The 19,199-nt window shown below is 44.4% G+C and overlaps 1 protein-coding gene across 1 annotated transcript in view; it reads left to right on the top strand.

Annotated features, from left to right (window-relative positions):
• The window catches only part of PLAG1 (PLAG1 zinc finger), a 343,813-nt gene extending 326,342 nt beyond the window's left edge, over positions 1-17,471 (top strand). Inside the window, exons 3-4 of the mRNA XM_086965765.1 lie at positions 15,299-15,657; positions 16,078-17,471. Coding sequence (XP_086821891.1) covers positions 15,416-15,657; positions 16,078-17,338 — 1,503 coding nt within the window. The 5' untranslated portion in view covers positions 15,299-15,415 and the 3' untranslated portion in view covers positions 17,339-17,471. The remainder of the gene's footprint in view (positions 1-15,298; positions 15,658-16,077) is intronic.
• The last annotated feature ends 1,728 nt before the right edge of the window (positions 17,472-19,199 follow it).

Here is a 19,199-nt window from a genome sequence, read left to right as displayed (position 1 = left end):
AAACAAAGGTAACCATGGGGCACACCCTCCGGGGAACCTTCCAGAGGTGCACGACGCCACTCCCTCACGCCACGCCAGTGTCCGCACCAACAAGTATCAGGCGGCCCCAGGCACAGCGCGGGGGGGTGGGTGCCCAGAGCGCAACACAAAATATCACCATCCTGCGGTGTCACACCGACCCCACAAAAATAAATAACAAGAACGCACTCATACAACACAATACAGAAAGGACCTACGCATCAGCAACCAACCCAACAACGGACGATAGCTAGGCCGTAAATACGGAGAAGGAAGGCAGCAGTCCTCAACACAAAAGATACATGTCCAAAGTACTCCAGAAAAACAGGCAGAAGATAGACAAAGTCCAAAGTCACCAGTATCAGGCGACCTCCTCCTCAGCCGCCGACTGTTCACCCTCCGGATCTCGATCGTCACCCCGATCCGCCGCAGCTCGCTCGCGCTGGAGGCGCTTCGCAAAGTCCTCAGCATGCTGTGGGTTGGTAAAGAAATGTTGTTTAGCCTGATGCGTCACTCTAAGTTTAGCCGGATAAAGCAAGGCGTAGTCCACTTGAAGGTCCCGAAGCTTCCTTTTCACCCCCAAGAACTTCCGACGCTGGTCCTGCACCATTGGCGTAAAGTCGGGGTACATGGTAAAAGACACCCCTTCGAAGGAGAGAGCCCTGTTAGTGCGGGCCGCCTGAAGAGCCGCGTCCCTATCACGATAATTCAAAAGGCGCGCAATGATGGGACGCGGTGCAGCCCCAGGGGCCGGGCGAGGCCCTAACGTCCGATGCGCTCTCTCAACGATGAACTGGGACGAGAAAACTTCCGTCCCAATGGCGCCCAACAGTAGCCTCTCCACATAAGTCTCCATTTTGCCCACATTCGTGGACTCCGGGACACCTACAATTCGCACGTTGTTGCGCCTACTCCTCGCTTCCAACTCTTCGTTTTTAGCAGCAATGACACGCAAGACGTTGTCCATCCTCGCCAGTTGGGTGGTATGGGTGGCCGCCGTGTCATCATGGTCCGAAATACGCTGTTCCGCCGCCGTCAAGCGCTCCTCATGCACGTCCAATTTCTGGACGACCGCATCCATGCGCGACGATATTTTGTCCACTTTGTCCACTATAGTGGCGAACCCCTGCCTCATCTCCTGCATCATTTGGGCAAAGTCCGGTGGTGGTGGGTGCGGGACACTCTCAGCGACAGTCGGGGGGGGGGGACCGCGAAGTCCCAGCTTCCTGGAGCAAACGCGTCCCACGCCTAGCCCCTCCAGAGTCAAAGGACAATTTGGACTGTTTAGTGTCAGGTTTCCCCATAGCGGTGGTGTAGCGGGGGACCGATGCAAATAGGCGTCAGGATAGAGGTCGGACAAGGGACCCGGCCAGATAGAAAGCAGCTCGAATCGTGGGGGCACGAGCAGGCCAGCACGCCCCGCCACTCCCAACGACGAGAAATGGCCGTCTTCGCTTCCAGCCCAAGGGACAAAACCCTCAGAATCCAAAAAGAAGATCCGTTGCGCCTCCGTAAGCAATGGTATCTGGGCAGGCAGATGGGATTTCCAAGAGATAGGTCCGACAACAAGGATGAGCCAAGCGTCCGGCCCGACCAGCGATCGGGCCTGGCGGAGAAGGGCGGAGCTAGGCCTACACCCCACGTGCAGAGCCCCGGACTGGCATGAGCAGTGATGCCGGGCAAGAGGGCATCAGACTTCCAGGGCGCGAGTCGGAAAAACTTGGGATCCTCATAACTTCGGCCAGCAACCTTCGAATGACTCAGGAGTTGGACCACGGGTGGACAGTCGATATCCCAACCGTTCCGTGGGGTCAGTTCAGGGCGCAGAGATGGTAATCAGGATACCTGGTCGGATAATAGCTCCGGGCAGCGGGAGCCTCACGACAGTGCGGCCATTCCGCAGTGCGCCCTCTAGCGCCCCCTCATTATGCTTTTCTCTCTTCGCTGTTTATTCACATAAAACCACACAGCAGCCAGAAAAGCATCAAAACTTGAAAATTTTCCATTTGTATTCCAAACACAGGAATAATCAGAAAAAACATCTTAATAACATTCTCTTAGAACCACAACTCCCATCAGTCCAACATTAGGTAGTCCTTTCTTAGTGTCCATAGAGCCGAAGATAGGGCGTCCATCTTGTGAACTCCTCCTCTTTCTTCGTCGCGAGTCAAGCCAAAGTCTCAACGATCCTGTTTCGCACCATCATTACCTGGCGGAAAAAAGAACAACGTGAGCTTTGCCATACCCGCCAAGCCTGAAGGCAATTCATCCAAAGCATTACAACAAGTCCTTGAAATGTAGCCAAAGAGAACAGTATACCCTGAATGTAATCCCGAAAACGTTTACTTACTCCAGTACGGGCGGGATCTCCGCAGGAGGTATGGGTGGGATAATCCTCACCTCCGTGTCCTGAATAGAATTGACACTTACCGTTACTAAGCTAGGCAAATTTCGATTCTATGTCAGGACCGGAGGCTTCGGATTAATCTTGTTTAAAGCTTGTATACCACCAAACTTGCAATATCCACCACTGGCTTGAAATAAAACCTTTTGAAGGTTGAATCCGAAGACCTATCCGCAGCTCGCATTAGGTCTTCTAAAAGTGCCCCAAGGGCGAATGCTTTGGAGGCCATGGCCCCTCTTGCGGAGTGAGCTCCGAACTGTTTCATATCAATACCAGCTTCCTGTAACACCCATCGCACCCAACGGGCTATAGTGGGGGAAGAAACCGCCTTGTGAGGTTTGCGTAACGCAATCAGGAGCTGCCGCTCGCCCGGAGGGCGAAGTTCTGTTGTGACATCCTCATACGTTTTTAAACATTGCACCACACACAACTTAGGGACGTCCGCAAAGGCTGGGTATGGAATAGACCTTGTAGCAGACTTCGTGCGGCGGCCCACGGTAAAGGTAACCCCATCCGGAGAAAACACTCTCGCCGTGATATCCAAGGCGCGCACGTCGGACACCCTGCGACACGACACCAAACAGAGGAGCATAGCCAGTTTGGCAGACAATTCCTTTAATGGGAGATACTTGTTATGCTGCCAAGAAAGGAAAAGGTTTAATACCACATTAACGTCCCAGAGGACAGAATATCGCGATTCCGGTGGTAAGGCAAGCCGCACTCCCCTGAGGAGTCGACAGACGAGGGGATGTTCCCCGACCGCAACTCCATCCAATTTTTCATGAGCTGCTGATATGGCAGACCGTATCGTGTTAATAGTTCGGTATACTAAGCCGGCCGTAGATAATTCCGCCAGGAAATTCAGGATGGGAACGAGTCCTGCGACCATGGGATCCAAGTCCAGTCGAAGACACCAACGAACCCACCTGGTCCAAGCCGATCTATACCTTTTCGCAGTGCTACCTGCCCAGGCCTTGGACAAAAGGTGCTCAGCCGATTCCGAAAGGCCTGGGAGCGACCAGCGTCTCCGGAAAGCCTCCATGCCTTGAGGCGGAGAGAACCCTGGAGGAGATGGTGAGGGTCCCCGTCCGGATTGAGGAGAAGACGAGGGAGCCGGGGGAGTAAGATTGGAAAATCCCAGGAAAGTTCCAGAAGAACTGGAAACCATACTTGCGACCTCCACACGGGCGTCACCATCACCACTTCCGCCCTCTGTCGGCGCAGCTGGGCCGCGGCCCGCACTATCATGGAGAAAGGCGGGAAGGCATACGGTCATTCCTGACTCCAATCCCGGAGGAACGCATCTGTCGCTTCCGCCAGAGGATCCGGTCTCCAGCTGAAAAATCTCGGCAGCTGGAAGTCCAGACGGGACGCAAACAGGTCTATGGAGAATGGACCCCAACACCATGTCAGCCAGTGGAACACCTGAACATCCAGCTTCCACAGGCTGGAGTCCCGTAGATATCGCGAGTGCCAATCCGCAACTTGGTTGGCCTGTCCCGGAAGGTATTCTGCCGTTACCGAGATCTGATGGGCGAGACAATAGTCCCAAAAGTCTTTCGCCAGATCCGCTAGTGCTCGTGACCGCGGACCCCCCCAAATGGTTCACATACTGAACCGCTGAAATGTTGTCCATTCTTAGGACACAAGACTTCACCGAATCTCTGGTCCAGCAACGGACGGCAAATGATCCTGCTAGAAGTTCCAAGCAGTTGATGTGAAGCCGCTGTTCGGATGACCAAGCGCCGCCTGTGGAGAAATCCCCGCAGCGGGCGCCCCAACCGGACCTGCTGGCGTCGGACTCTATCACCAAGTCCGGAACGGACCCGAAGATTGCTCGGCCGTTCCACGCCTCCATTTGGGTGAGCCACCAGGACATCTCTTCCTTGACTTCCACTGACAGAGGTATTAAGTGGTCGTAGGACAGCCCTCTGCACAAATGATGCGCTTTGAGACGTTGGAGGGCCCGGTAATGAAGAGGGCCCAGAAAAATCGCCTGAATGGACGACGAGAGGAGTCCTACCACTCTGGCAATCTGCCGGAGAGAGGTGTGCGACTTGGAGATTGTCTGTCGCAGTACGTGCTTGATTTTGGCCATCTTCCTGGACGGAAGACTGAGAGTCGTGTGTAAAGAATCCACCACGAAGCCCAAGAACACTATGGTTTGGGCGGGCGTGAAGACCGACTTGTCTTCGTTGATAATGAACCCCAGACCCTGCAACAGGGAGACTGTCTGGGATAGATGAGTGGTCAACTTGCTCGGGTCCTGGGCCATCAGCAAAATGGCGTCCAGATAGACGATCAACCGAATCCCCTGACTCCGCAGGACCTCTACCGCTGGATGTAAGAGCTTGGTGAAACAATCAAAAGGGAATTGGTTCCTTTCTGTGGTTCCTAAATTAAAGCGCGAAATACTTTAAGGAGTAAGACACCAAAAACTTTTCTGACCTCAATGGTATATATCCTAACATGTTCCACAATTATTTCAAAAAAGCATAATTTTCATTAAAATCGAATTTATTAAAAACGTAATCAAAAGCAGCATGATATATAATCAACAGTTTTTCATATAAAAACACAATCACATTACATTGACATTCAACACATATACATGTAAACAATAGTTAAAAGTAGCCAAGTTGTCGACGCGTTTCGGTGTTTAAGATTGATGGTACACCTTCCTCAGGACTACAGTAAAATTCTTCAATCTAGAAATATACGGAACAGTCAATTAGTGTACATTCATTGAGGGATTTCATTTACAGAAAGTTTTTAGTCTATTGGTGTCTAAAGTATAAATGGAAGATTCCTTACACAATTCGCAGTATTCAATTTGCGGTGTCAGTCTAAATCCTGGGGATAGATAAATCTTATCCACTGTTATAATTCTGGTTTGTTCCTTTGAGTAACCTGTGTACACACAATGTTATTTGGTGTACAATTAGTATGTTAATTTAAGACACAAAACTACCACTATGCCCCCTCCAGAACTAGATAATCATATGCTTACTCTATACTTTGTAGTAGGAGCGTTGGGTTTCGTTCTTTATGTTGATTTCAAAGATATGGAAGACTCTTGTCCACTGTTATAATTCAGGTTGGTTCCTTAGAGTAACCTGTGTACACACAATGATATTTGGTGTACAGTTAGTGTGTTAATTTAAGACACAAAACTACCAAGCACCTTACAAAACTAGATGATCGTATGCTTACTCTGTACTTTGTAGTGGGAGCGTTGGATTTCATTCTTTATATGGAAGACTCAGGGTAATCATCAGATAAGGCGTCTTTTCACTCCTCGCCCTTGCTTTAGCGTGATGGAGACGGAGTGCTTCTTTTTTTATAATTGAAGAAAGTTCCTTTTATCTGAATAAACAATAGTTGTGGAGTACAAGTATTACACATTATTGTATTCCATTTTATGTGGGTAAAACTATTAAGTATTCGTGATGCTTTTAAAATGCATAGATCAACAGCTCGTCTGGCTGAGAGAAAGTAATGGGACGAGGCGGCTGTAGCTAGCGCGGCTGATCGTAAAACTCTATACGGAACCCCCGCACAGTCTGAAGGACCCATGCATCCGCCGTAATAGCCGCCCAAGCCTGTGGGAAACATGCCAACCTTCCCCCAATCACCACTTGATCCGCCGGGATCACACTTACCGTGGGAATTGTTGCCACCGGAGTCAGTCCTGAAACCTCCACGTCCTCGGAAGCGCTGACTCCTTGTCGGGTAGAAATTGTTGTAGTTCGCAGAGGTGTTGTAGTTTCCTCTGCCGGAGCCCTGCCCTTTATAGGGTTGGTTTTGAACGCCACGGCCGGTCGTGAGGCCCCTGCCACGACCAGCCCCTCGGGAAAAACGTTGGTGGAAGACCCTTTTGATAGTGGACTGGGCCTTGTCCAATGAGGTGAACGTAGAAACGAATTTTCCCAGCTCCTTTATAAATGGTTCCCCTAAGAGACCCCCTTGCGCGACAGCGCCTGCCTCCGAGGAGGCCAAATCTCCCAATTTGGGGTCCAGCTTAATTAGTAGAGAACGTCGCCGTTTCGTTGAGATGGCGCAGTTTGCGTTTCCCAAAAATATGACAGCCCTCTGCGCCCAGTTCGACAACACCTCCGGGCATATGGGGGTGCCCGACACCTTGGCCTCCTCGGCCATATCAAGAATCTTTGTGAGTGGGCCTATGGCGTCCAGTAGCTTGTCTTGGCATGAACGCCAAGAACGATCGATTCCTTTACGGGGATCTTTAACAAACTTGGCAATGAAAGTGGCCATCTTCCCGTCTAACTCTGGTGTCATAGCTACCTTACCCTCCAGAGTAGGACGGGGACACTCTCCTCTCAGGCAACTGCGCGCCTCTTTTTCTAAGGGCTTGCGGAGGCGGCCCGCCACAAACTGCGCGACCTTGTCCCCAGGCGCCCAAGCAGCCGACCGTGGATGAATTATTTCATCCGGGTCGAGCATGCCCGAAGTGTCCTTGGGTAACTCCGCCGCGGATGTGGACGGTCGCCAAGACCGCACGGAATCTTCGTCCTCCTCATCAGTATCCGCAGGGGAGAGTCCTCCCGGGGAGGGAGGGGCAGTGCCAGCCGATGTGGAGGGGACCTGAGGCGGGAGCGACACAGGGGCAGGCCCGGTCGCCTTAGCCAGAAAAGCGTCTCGTAGGCGCTCGAAGGCATCCTTGTCCTCGCCCTGCGCGCCTCCAGGGCCTGCGTCCCTACAAACCTTCTTGGCCGCCGGTGGCTGTCCAGGGTCAGCGACGGGCGTCCCTGCAAGGCCTGGCGCCAACTTAGCGCACTCCTCCACTATGCGGGCGGATAGCCTGTCTTCCATGGGCCCTACAATCTCCTGTACACAACGGTAAATCGACTGATCTACATCCGCATAAAACTCATCGTCTTGGAGGTACTGATGAGATTCTTCCTCCTCGACGTAATACCCCTCAGCCATGACGCACCTAATGCGCAGCTACAATTACCAGACAAACTGAGGGTTTCGTTGGCGTAGAACCTGCCAAATATGGGCTAACCGGAGGCTAGCAACGTTTGTATGCCGGTGGAATCTGGCAGTCACGAAGGCAGCACCAGCCTTCACAGCGCGCCGACCCTCTCACAGAGACCGGGTCACACCGCCTCCCAGCGCGCTTAAGCGGGTACCACCCCAGCGGCAGCAAAGCTGCAGAAAGGTGCTCAAAACCTGCCCGTAGGCGTCAGCGCGGTCGAAACCACCAATACAGACCCCAACGGGGCGTTCAGACACGAGACAATACAACCCAAGAAGGGCGTCAGGGTTAGGCGGCAACAGGGCTCCGGCGCGACTCCTTCTCCCCAGCGCGGCTCCAGTCAGCGAGACGGAACCGCGCTAGGGCAGACGAGACGCTATGGCGCCCTCTAGCGGTATAATAGGCACCGCGGTACACACGGGGACATCGCGTAAGGGGCGAAGGCGTCCCCGCGATGAAGGGGCTCTGTAGAAAGAAAAAACTCAACAGAACCCGCCAAATAACAAGTAACCAACCTATACAAATATAGGATTCACCACACAAGAAAAAAAAACCCACACACAAATCTGTGAGAGAGAGGGAGAAATAGCACTTAACTGGCTGCGAAGAAAGAGGAGGAGTTCACAAGATTGACGCCCTATCTTCGGCTCTATGGACACTAAGAAAGGACTACCTAATGTTGGACTGATGGGAGTTGTGGTTCTAAGAGAAAGTTATTATGATGTTTTTTCTGATTATTCCTGTGTTTGGAATACAAATGGAAAATGTTCAAGTTGTGATGCTTTTCTGGCTGCTGTGTGGTTTTATGTGAATAAACAGCGAAGAGAGAAAAGCATAATCCGAAGCCTCCGGTCCTGACATAGAATTGGGTTAGAATATGTGTTATTTGTGCTGGCTTAAGTGCATAGTGGATGAGGGATGGTATTTTGGCATTGATGGAACTCTGGGAATGTGTGAGTTGTTTTGGAAAGAAAGGATTTGTGGGTGTTTGGATATCTTTTAGTTGGTTAATATTGTGATATGGAGAATCATCGACACTGTCTGTGATTCAGGCATATGGGAACTTGGAATTGACTCCCCTTTAAATTCATGTGGGTAAGAAACTTTTCTTCCAGTAACAATCTCTTGCAAGGCGATCATCTGGAAGGCTTGTTTCTTCAGAAATGTGTTGAGTTTTTGAAGGCCCAGGGAATGTCTCCATTCTACCATTTTCCTTCTCAGTAGGAAGAAACCTGGAGTGGAAATCCATATTACTTTAGGATCTTTCTGATTACTATCTTGGGAAGAAGAATTATTATTTTCTGTTGGAGTTCTCCCAGAAGCACATGGTGTTCCTTCATGGTTGGGTGAAATCTCCAGGAATTAGTGTGTGCCTTGAAAGCACAATTTGGTCTGACCAGCAGTTGATGCTAATATTGCCGGACTCAGAAGTGAAGCACTCCCACCAACAGCCTGTATAGCAGTTAGTAGGTAGGACATCATGAAAAGGTCCTGCTTGCTTGGTGTTGTCCTGAGAGCACGAATGTGATGCATCCCTTTTCCTTCCTGCTGATTTGTGGTAGCTCTGACGGCCTTTACCTCTGTCTGTAGAATGACCTTGGTCATAAACATATTGACTACAGGGGTAGTACAGGCGACTTTGTCTCCTGTATTTGTTGTTGGTTCTCCTGAATGCTTACAAGTAGCTGTCTTCATGAAATGAAGTGAAAGGAGCATGTCTGTATTGCATGTCTTCCAGCAAAAGTGTTGTATCAGCGTCTGCCTTACTCTTTGCTGCACGTCATCCACATGTTTGCTCAACAAAGTGTGTCCATCAAAGGTCATATCAAATATCTTTGTTTGCTCTTCTGGTTAAAACACAGTGGATCATAGCTTCAGTTGCTTCCTGATCACCTTTGTGCCTGCCAGCCTCTGAAAATTAGCATTGGAGATGGCCATCACTCCCATCAATAATGGCATTTAAAGATGTTGGCTCCTTCCTTGAATATTGCTTTAGCCTCCGCTCTTCTGTATTCAAGTATAGAGCCTACCACAGACAAGGAGTTGTGCCACATTTGGTGGTCCTATTGACAAAGGTTGGTGAATGCATTTGCTGCCTTTATGGATTTTGCCCCAGTGGAACTTGACTCTATGGATAAAGTTATCAGTACCACTACCACTCTATCTGAGGAGCAGAACAGGGCATTATGGGATTAGAAATGTCCCTGAGCCACTGTTCATTGACTGAGTTTTGTTTATGGGGAGCGGTTATACATGCTCGTTTAACTGGTCACCCGAAATTAGCTGTTGGTAATGGCAGTTTTCTTTGCGACAGTGGTTTGAGTGGGTGAACAGATAGCGGTTCAGAAAAACTGAATTTCCTTGCTATTTTGTGTGTAGGTTGGTCCACTGTCTTTTTCAGTGTCTTTTCTGTTGAAGGTTTTGTTGCTCTCTTAGTGGAGGGGAAAACAGGTGCTTCTGTGGTAAACAACAGCAGTCTGAAGGACAAAATGTATCCTTTTTTGTGCCGCCATCATACAAGTGCTTGAAGGAGCACTTTGCCCAGAATAATTACTAGACTAAGAGGTATCTCTTTTAGAGGAAGATCTTTTTCCTTTTGAGGTAAAAAGCTAGCATTCTTTTCTATCCTTTAACATTTTTAATTAATATTTTTGCAGATTTTACTTTGAGAAGGCCTGTGAGAAGGTTTAATACAATAAACGCTCTTATTGTGTGATTCATGTAAATACATCTTTTTTTTCCCTGCTGCCTGGACAGCATTTGAAGTGAGAATGTTTTGCTCGATCTGCCATGGCAGCAGATGAAGATTTCTCCTTAGACCAGAGGATAGTAAAAAAAAATATAATACACAAGAAACAACTCCACAGTTGGTTGTAGCTGAGGCTAGGGCGGACTGGATTCCCGGGAGGGACAGCTTGAGATCAAAATCCAGGATTACTAAAATTTGAGTTGGCAGAGAACATGCCTCTTTAGGGGGACTGCCTCAAATACAAAGTGGTAAAAATCCTAGCTATTGTTGCCTCTAGAGAGAGTACAGGCCTCAACGCTTCCACCTCGCTGTCTGAAGTATGAATTTGATGGTTTAACAAACACTGTTGTTGGATCTATGGCAATTTATTCTAAAATTACCAGGTACTCCTATCATGAGGAGAGAATTATGGAATTTGTTATAAGGAACCAGGCTGGGTTTCTCTTGTTTATCCCAACAAATTCCTGTTAAGACCATTCCTGGGTTTGGTAGTAAAAACAGGAGGCATCTCATTTGGGGTAAAATGGGAGTATGGGGAAAAAAGAGAGATGAACCTGTTGCTCTGTAGTGCTCCAACGAGAAAAGACAGGCTTGTTTCAGTCAGTGTCTTACTTCACCTGAGATCTGATCATGCTAAGTAATGCACACTAACGTGTGTTCTACTTAAAAGGTGTCCCGCAATAATATACAAATGTAGAGAGTAACACTTACCCGATTTCTTCAGTCTGACAGCAATGAGCTGAGTGAATACTTGGAAACGTCGCGGGACCCTGAAGGAACCAGGCAGAAGAAAAAAGTTCCAAACAGAACAAAAGAAGCAAGTATTCAAGGTTAAGTGTTTCAAATGAGAGGAGCTCTAATCCCACACTGGTAAAGAAGTGTGAAATCAATAAAGGTGTAGGACATAAATCCAGTGTTGAATTGTACAGAAAGCCAATCTAACATGCAAACGTTAACAGGCTTCTGCTTCCAGGGCCCGTTTACGTATAAGGCCCTACCTAGAAGTAAGCGGGATTGCCCTCACTGGCTCACCTTTCCAGAAATAACCGGCATTGCCCCCTGGGATTGGAGTGCCCCAGGCGCTAAGGTCCTTTTTTCCACAGTCGCCAACCTGCCCTACTTTTAGTGACTACGTAAGCCTCAATGCTGTTTAAGATGTGAACCTATTATTTTCCAATAGTCGTTGTCCTGACAGTACTTCCCTTTCGACAGCAGTCCCTGCATAGACTTCCTAGAAGCTAGTAGCTAACCTAACATGACAAATTCAAATCAAATGATATATATCAATGGTATATATTCAAAAGCAGTCAGTTTCCAGGAACATTCAGATGCCTCCTACAACCTCCAGGATTTAAGATGTTGAATAGGCCCCTTTGTACCCTAGAATCTAAAATGTCTTCAACCTCATTCACTTACTTACAAGTGTGAGCTGCTCATCCAATATATCCAAAAAGAAGATGAAGATATTTTTAAGGTGTATCACCACATAATGATCCAAAATGTCCCTAATAATGTTAACTGAATGCTGAAATCCATAGGGGCATTCCAATGACCGAACAGCATGATCAAATGCTCAAAATGGCCTTACATTGGGTTAGGTGTTGTGTTTTGTTTAGAGAGTTACCTTGATCAGGGTGTCTGTAGTAGCATGTCTATTCATCACAAAAGAAAGAGCACCCTTTAATACTTCCTTTATACGTAGTAAAACGCCACAGCAGCTGCTTAAGTCCACCCAGCTGCACCTTTTCCTTTACATAATGGTTTACATTTTGCATCATGTCCTTAGAACCCTGGTGTATTTCCAATAAGTATGGCTTTGTGGTTTATTTTTTACCAAGTATACCTGTGAGTTCTCTTAAGAATTCTTCAAATTTCTGTAGTAAAGAACAGATTTCATATATTAACGGGGTTGCCCAGGATAATGTCTCTTTAGTTAAGTATTATCAGATGAAGGTATTCTTAGCTTGATCATTGGTGCCCAGTAAGTCAAAACATTTCCTTCCCCACTAAGACTCTTTGGAGAACCCTTAGCGCTGGAGGTGGACTGTGTGCTAGTCTCATCAGTCAAGAAAGTGTATGTACAATGACTCGGGGGTTGATTTATGGTGTGATGTAAATATGTAAAAAAAAAATAGCACGTTCTTGTCGAGCGACCTCTGTCACCTTTAATCTTGGTAAATGCGTGGCATTACATACAGAGGAAAAAACATGGTTTTAGGCCTGGCATACTGTTTGATCTTGGCATAAATATCCCAGATGGATTCTGATATTCATCCCACTGTTTCTGGGTTTGGCCATAACAAAGAGCAGAAAGGTGTGTTGTTAGGGGAAGATATTATACAGAGAGTCTAAGTCACACTTTGCTCATCCTTTCAGTCTGACCGCAGACAAGAGCCCAGCAAGCACCAGGAAACCGGATTGGAGTCTGAGCAAACCTGATTAGAGAAGTGTATTCTAAATAGATCAAAAAAATTAGGCACTGAAGACTAAGGCCCTGATTATGATCTTGGCGGACGGAATAATTAGCCACAAATATGACGGATAGCTTGTCCGCCGTTTTACAAGTTCCATAGAATATAATGGAATTGTAATAGGATATCCATCCTGTTTGGGCCGGAGTAACCCTGTCCACCAAGATTGTAATTAGACCCGCAAATGAGTGGTACTCTAAACCCGAACCAGGAGGAAAAGGAGAAAACAAAGGTGCAGGAAGTGAATCTGGTGTTAAACTGCATGGAAAGTGAGAAGCCAGCACAATAAGTAAAGGTTGCCAGGCCCCTGCGTCCAGGTCCTGTCTCTACTTCTCTACTTAAAGGGAACGGAAATTAAACGTGTTCCCACGGCCTGTCCCAATCTGAAAGGGACTAATACTGCTTCCTACAGTTGGAGTGCCCCAGTTTCCCAAAGCCCTTCTTTCATGGTCTCCAACCTACGCCATGCCCCCAGTGTTACCTAAGTGATAGGTTTACATTAGCCAGGTTATCGAGAACTTACAGAATTGATGCTGATATCCACACCTCCCAAAACCCACTGACAACCATGCAAAGAAGATTTATTCTGGTTAGCAGTAGACCCAGGGAAATGGAGCTAGAGAGAAAAACTGAAACACTGGCTATCTTCATTCTGTCTACTCTTACAGCTGCACTGTAGAAGCATTATCATAGCCCTATGGCCCGCTGCGGAGGGCTATACCACTTGTTAAAGGCCCTGAACCTGAGTTATATGACTCTAACAAGGAATAGTGCCTTTAACTACCAGTGTAGCCTGAGGCAGAAAGGCTGTTAGAACATTCCACCCACTTAGGGTAGAATATTCTAAAGTAAGAAAAAAGGGAGAAACCTAAAGACAAACATTGAAATGTTGGAGCAGATGGCTTATACCAGCCATTATAAGCATGGATCTACTCCATTTATTTCAGTGGAGCTCTCAACATTCCAATGTTCTCATATCTGTTATTATGTGGTGTCACTCTAAAATGTGATTCTGGTCCTAGAGGCTTCATACTAGGTAAGGGACGGATTGCCATACTCTGGAAGTCAAGCACCAGTCTATGTACTCAGATGCCCCAGTTGCGCTTGACTGAACTCAGTTTAGTATTAGCCTGCCGTGTTAACCACATGACTGCTAAGCTGAATCCTCTCCTGTGCTGGAAGTTGTTATATTCCATGGTTCATGAACAGCTCAGCTCATCATGAGCACACGACCAGTGTACTGCATGACGAGCTGAACTCGTCATGAGCAGCGAAGGGGTTAAAACAGAGGAGATACCTGTTTTTTTCTTATGTTAATGTGTTGCAATCTTTTGCACTATCTCATATATTGAGTGGCAAAACCTCTGCTTCCAATTCAAATGGCAGCTGTTGCTGGAGCAAACAGGCATTTACTGTATTTCTTAACAGGGTGCCTTTCCTGATATCTGGTAGGCATGCTCCACCTACGAGAGGACAGCACACCCTGCAACTGGAAGAAGAGTCATCAAGTTGGTGTCAATGAAGGGCAAATCTACAAACAACACAGACGTAGAGTGCCCAGTATATGGCATATACTGACAGTTGTCCGCTAGACAAATATCCATGGAACCTGTCTAGATACTGGCCTTCACCATGATTTCTACATACCCCTCATTATCAGTGCATTTGAACAATTAAATGTTTTCTATTTTTTGCACATTAGATGCTCGTAAGCACGTATTTTTTTGTTTTCTTTGCCTGCTCTGATTACAATGTTGTGGCAGCCACAAAATCTTTTGCATCTGTACTATATGGATAATATAAATATAATTGTTTCACCACATTCAAGTAGTCGTAATACAGATCACCAAAAGAAAGGTACAAATATATTATCTCTCCTCACTCTTCCCTTTAGTGCAAAAAGTGCAGAGAGCTCTCTTCTGAAACCCCTTACTTTCTTTAGTACTAGTGACAGTGTTAAGGTTCTCATGGAGAAAACTATTTTTTTGCAGTAAGTAATGCCCTCTGTTTGTGAGCCTTTATATGCAATCGACTTGTATTGTTTTAAATTCCTTGCCATCATTAATTTCAGGTCAGTGTGCGTCGTTCAGAATTTTGCTGTTCTTTAGGCTTATTTTTAAAAAGGCTTTCTTGTTTCATTTTTTAATACCTAGTGCAATTTGAAGTAATTAAATGTTTGATATTCCATTACATAAAGAGCTTTAGCTCTTCTAGGCTACCATTGTTGTCTATTAATAATGTTTTCAGTCTGATTTTTGTACTCAAAAGGTCTTGGCTGTATCACCACTGTGGACAACTGGATTTCTTCTTCCTGAGAAATGACCACTCTCTTAATGCAGACATAGGAATGATATGAAATGCTTTAGTGTTAAATATTCAGCACATATATACAGAGCTGTATGTAAAATAAGACACTACAGTGTAAATGTAACAAAATAGCTCACATGTACAACAAAGGACTTTTAAAGTATTTGCTCATCTATTAACGAAGTGCAATGCAATGTTGACTTCTGTGCTAAACGATAATATACAAATATAATATTAAAATGGTTGAAGTGTATCTATTAATTTAGTTGACTATAGAAGCTTCATATTACAGGTAATCATAATAATATTCAGTGTAATTACAAACAAGTTTTCTTTTTTTTGTTTAGGCCCCTTTCGTTTTCTTTTTCGACTTCATGAAACTTGAGAAGCCATCTTCCGCTAAACCATTTAGTGGAGTTGGGCAATTTCCAAGTGCCCATCGAGAAGGTCTGGTTTAGGTTGCGATGGCCACTGTCATTCCTGGTGACTTGTCAGAAGTAAGAGATACGCAGAAAACCTCTTCAGGGAAACGAAAGCGTGGTGAAACTAAACCAAGAAAAAACTTTACTTGCCAACTGTGCGACAAGGCCTTTAACAGTGTTGAAAAACTAAAAGTTCATTCATACTCTCACACGGGTGAGAGACCCTACAAGTGCACACAGCAGGACTGCACCAAAGCCTTTGTTTCCAAGTACAAACTGCTAAGGTATTAAGCTATTTTTATCCTTTAACCCTATTTTATTTACTTGAGTTAATGTGTCAAGAATATTTAAATTTAGTGACGTAGTTTCTATAATTTGATATCCTACAAATGTATGTCTTAATTTTTTAATATTACATTTTTACATTAATTTGTAAAAGAAAAAGTTAAAATAAATGGAAAGCATGAGTTTCTGCAGTTAAATATATTTACAAAGATAAAATTACATTTAATTGACAAGCAAAAATATGTTTAAATTTAAAGGTGAATAGAATTTTTTTTATAAGCATAATCTGTGTATGTTACACTATGTCACCTTGCAGAGGATATGACTTAAATGAAGACTTTGTTGAGTTTAGTTTCTAATTGAAAAAAACTTTACTTTTTATTTAAATTATTGCTTACAAACTGTATCTGTGTTTAAAGGCATATGGCTACCCATTCTCCAGAGAAAACGCACAAGTGTAACTATTGTGAGAAAATGTTTCACCGAAAGGACCACTTAAAAAATCATCTACATACTCATGACCCCAACAAAGAAGCTTTTAAGTGTGAAGAATGTGGAAAAAACTACAATACCAAGATCGGATTTAAGCGTCACTTGGCTTTACATGCTGCAACGAGTGGTGATCTTACTTGTAAGGTATGTTTGCTGACTTTTGAAAGCACAGTAGTTTTGCTGGAGCACCTCAAGTCTCATGCAGGCAAGTCTTCAAACGGAATAAAAGAAAAAAAGCACCAGTGTGAACATTGTGATCGTCGGTTTTACACACGGAAAGATGTCCGTCGACATATGGTGGTGCATACCGGGAGAAAGGACTTCCTGTGTCAATATTGTGCACAGAGATTTGGCCGGAAGGATCACCTAACTCGTCATATGAAAAAAAGTCATAACCAAGAACTTCTCAAGGTCAAAACTGAACCAATTGACCTTTTAGATCCTTTCACATGCAATATGTCTGTGCCTATAAAGGATGAGCTGCTTCCAGTGATTCCTTTACCTTCCAGTGAGATGATCTCAAAACCCTTCACAAATGCACTACAGTTGAATCGCTACAATACCCATTTTCAATCCATGCATAATTCAGCATCTGCTCACCAAGTGGTGAGCACGCCTATCCCATTGAGCATGACATGCCCCTTAGATATGGACTCTGTTCACCATTCACACCAACTGTCTCTGAAATGCCCACTCAGTTCTACCTCATACCCAATGTCTATGACAGAGAAAGAACAGCAATTAAAGGGGGAAATAGAAAATTACCTAATGGAATTGCAAAGTGGTGTGCATTTTTCCCAGGACCTTCCAGGATCATTACCAAAAATAGGGATGAATTCTCAAGGGGAGTCCTTAGATGATGGCTCTGTAGATGTGTGCCTCTCAAAAAGCTCTGTTTCCATTAGTGAACCTCTTAACACATCTCCATTAGACTTCTCACAGTTGTTCAATTTTATACCAGTTAATGGCCCATCATATAATGCACCTATTTCAATTGCAAATCTAGGAATGAACTTTACACAGGAGGAGGCCCATTCATCTATGACTTCAATGCCACAACAAGCGCAGGATGTTCAAGATCCTGGGAGCAATATATATTTTGGTTCTCTGCACTCATTGTCCTCTGCTTTCACAAACAGTCTAAGCACCGCCACCACCTTGCCACGATTTCATCAAGCTTTCCAGTAGAATATGTATGTAAAGCTTACTTTATACAAACTGAACTTGTAGGGTTGCCTTACATGAAAACTAAGCTAGTGCCAACTACATGACATTGTAAAACCTCGTAAATGAATTGTTCTAGTCTCATTATGCCAGTAAGACATCGAACAATTTAAGTTTGTCAATTATTTTTGTCATTGTGTGTAACAATGTTCATCTTGGTTTATGTTGTCAAAATGTGTAGTTTTTTTTCTGCTCCACTGATTTATATGCCCTTATTTTTATATATATTACACCTCACTCAATTTGTAGTTAATTCAAAAGCTTCTGACTGAATCACCTTTGTGGCCAGGTTTGCTTTTAAAAACAAATTACTTAATATTAAAAGACATTCACCGTGATTCTTTTAAATTACATTGTAAAGGAAATTATGTATATTTCATATTAGAAGATATTTTAAAAAGGAGTTGTTATTGGCTTTCTAATGCCAATATTTCATGTCACATACCTCTACCACATAAGGGCATTTCCAATAAACATATAGTCAAAGTGATTATTTCCAGCAGGTGAAGAATCTCGGGGAAACCTCATAAAAACACGGGCTGTTTTTCCATTCAAATGTTCTGTCATTAGTCCCCTTTTTAAATGTGTAAAATACAGCAAAAGCACTTCATGTGAAGCTTCAGATTGGTAACATCCAGTCAGTAGACTTTAATCTTTTCCATCAGTTATGACCAAGTGATGGGGCAAAAGCAGCTGTAGGTTTCTATGATATTGTCCAGTTTAATGTTAGCTTATAGTCCGAGAATCAAGGTATTTTTTTTATTTATTCTTATTTTAAAACTGAGCTCAATAACTAATTTTGCTTTTTATTCAAGTTGCTAAATAACCCTTGATAGATGTGGATTTTGACCATGTAATCCAACACCCAGGTAGTGATTTGGAGGATATTTTCCAACTGCCAAAATTACAAGTCAGGGCTCGTAGGATTAAAAGAAAAGCATATCGCTTACACCACTTTTTCCTCTGAAATGTGTATGTTTTTTTTTAAAAAAAAATTCTTTATACTCCCTTAACTATTTTAACTCTTTGATACGGGAGAGAAAACACAAATTGTTTAACACTTTATTGTAGTTCTTCCCTTAAGCCATTTGTTGCAAGCACTTATAAAATTGAACATCTATACTGGTATGTTTGATCCTAATTGGAATAGCGTGATTACCATAGACTTTGCAAAATTGAGAGCTGCTTCCAAACTTTTGGATTTTTGTGTTTTTCGCAGAAATACATTTGTTTAGTTTTATGTTTGTCTTTGAAAAATAAATGTATGTACATAACTGTGTTTTAGAGGCATTAAAAAACAAGTCATAGGAAGGTGAAAACCAGTTGCAAATTATGAAAAATGTTTATAACATTTTTTATGTAGAGGGAGGTACTGCCTATGGTAGTTACTCTGTTGGATGACTATTGTCTGTGGAAATGTACGTATCCATTTCTTGTGCACTATGTCAAGTTGTTGGCATTTACAAATTGTGCATAACAAGTTGCTGAAAATGTAAAAATTACAAGTAACATCCGGTGTGTACATCACTCTATTTAATACACAAACTTTCTTTCAGCTTCGCCCAATGGCTGTTTAATATAGTTTCTATGAAACATTTCACTTGCACCTGCCATTCAGTTTTTTTGTTCAGTATTACTCTCATCACCACATACAAATGTAAACTGCCAGGGACATACAATAATATCCATTTAGCTCAAGGTTACTATGTGCTTATAGTGAGTCAAACATATTTTAATTCTACATGCTGGAATCATTGTTTATTTTTGATTGGATAGTGAATTTAAAATGAAATGGACATAGTTGGTGTTTTTGCTCATGAATTAA

This window comes from Lissotriton vulgaris, chromosome 4_1 (genome assembly GCF_964263255.1).
Source record: "Lissotriton vulgaris chromosome 4_1, aLisVul1.2, whole genome shotgun sequence".
In the NCBI taxonomy this organism is placed as follows: domain Eukaryota; kingdom Metazoa; phylum Chordata; class Amphibia; order Caudata; family Salamandridae; genus Lissotriton; species Lissotriton vulgaris.
The sequence above is the reverse complement of the archived record's forward strand: the minus strand, read 5'-3'. Positions and strand labels throughout refer to the sequence as shown.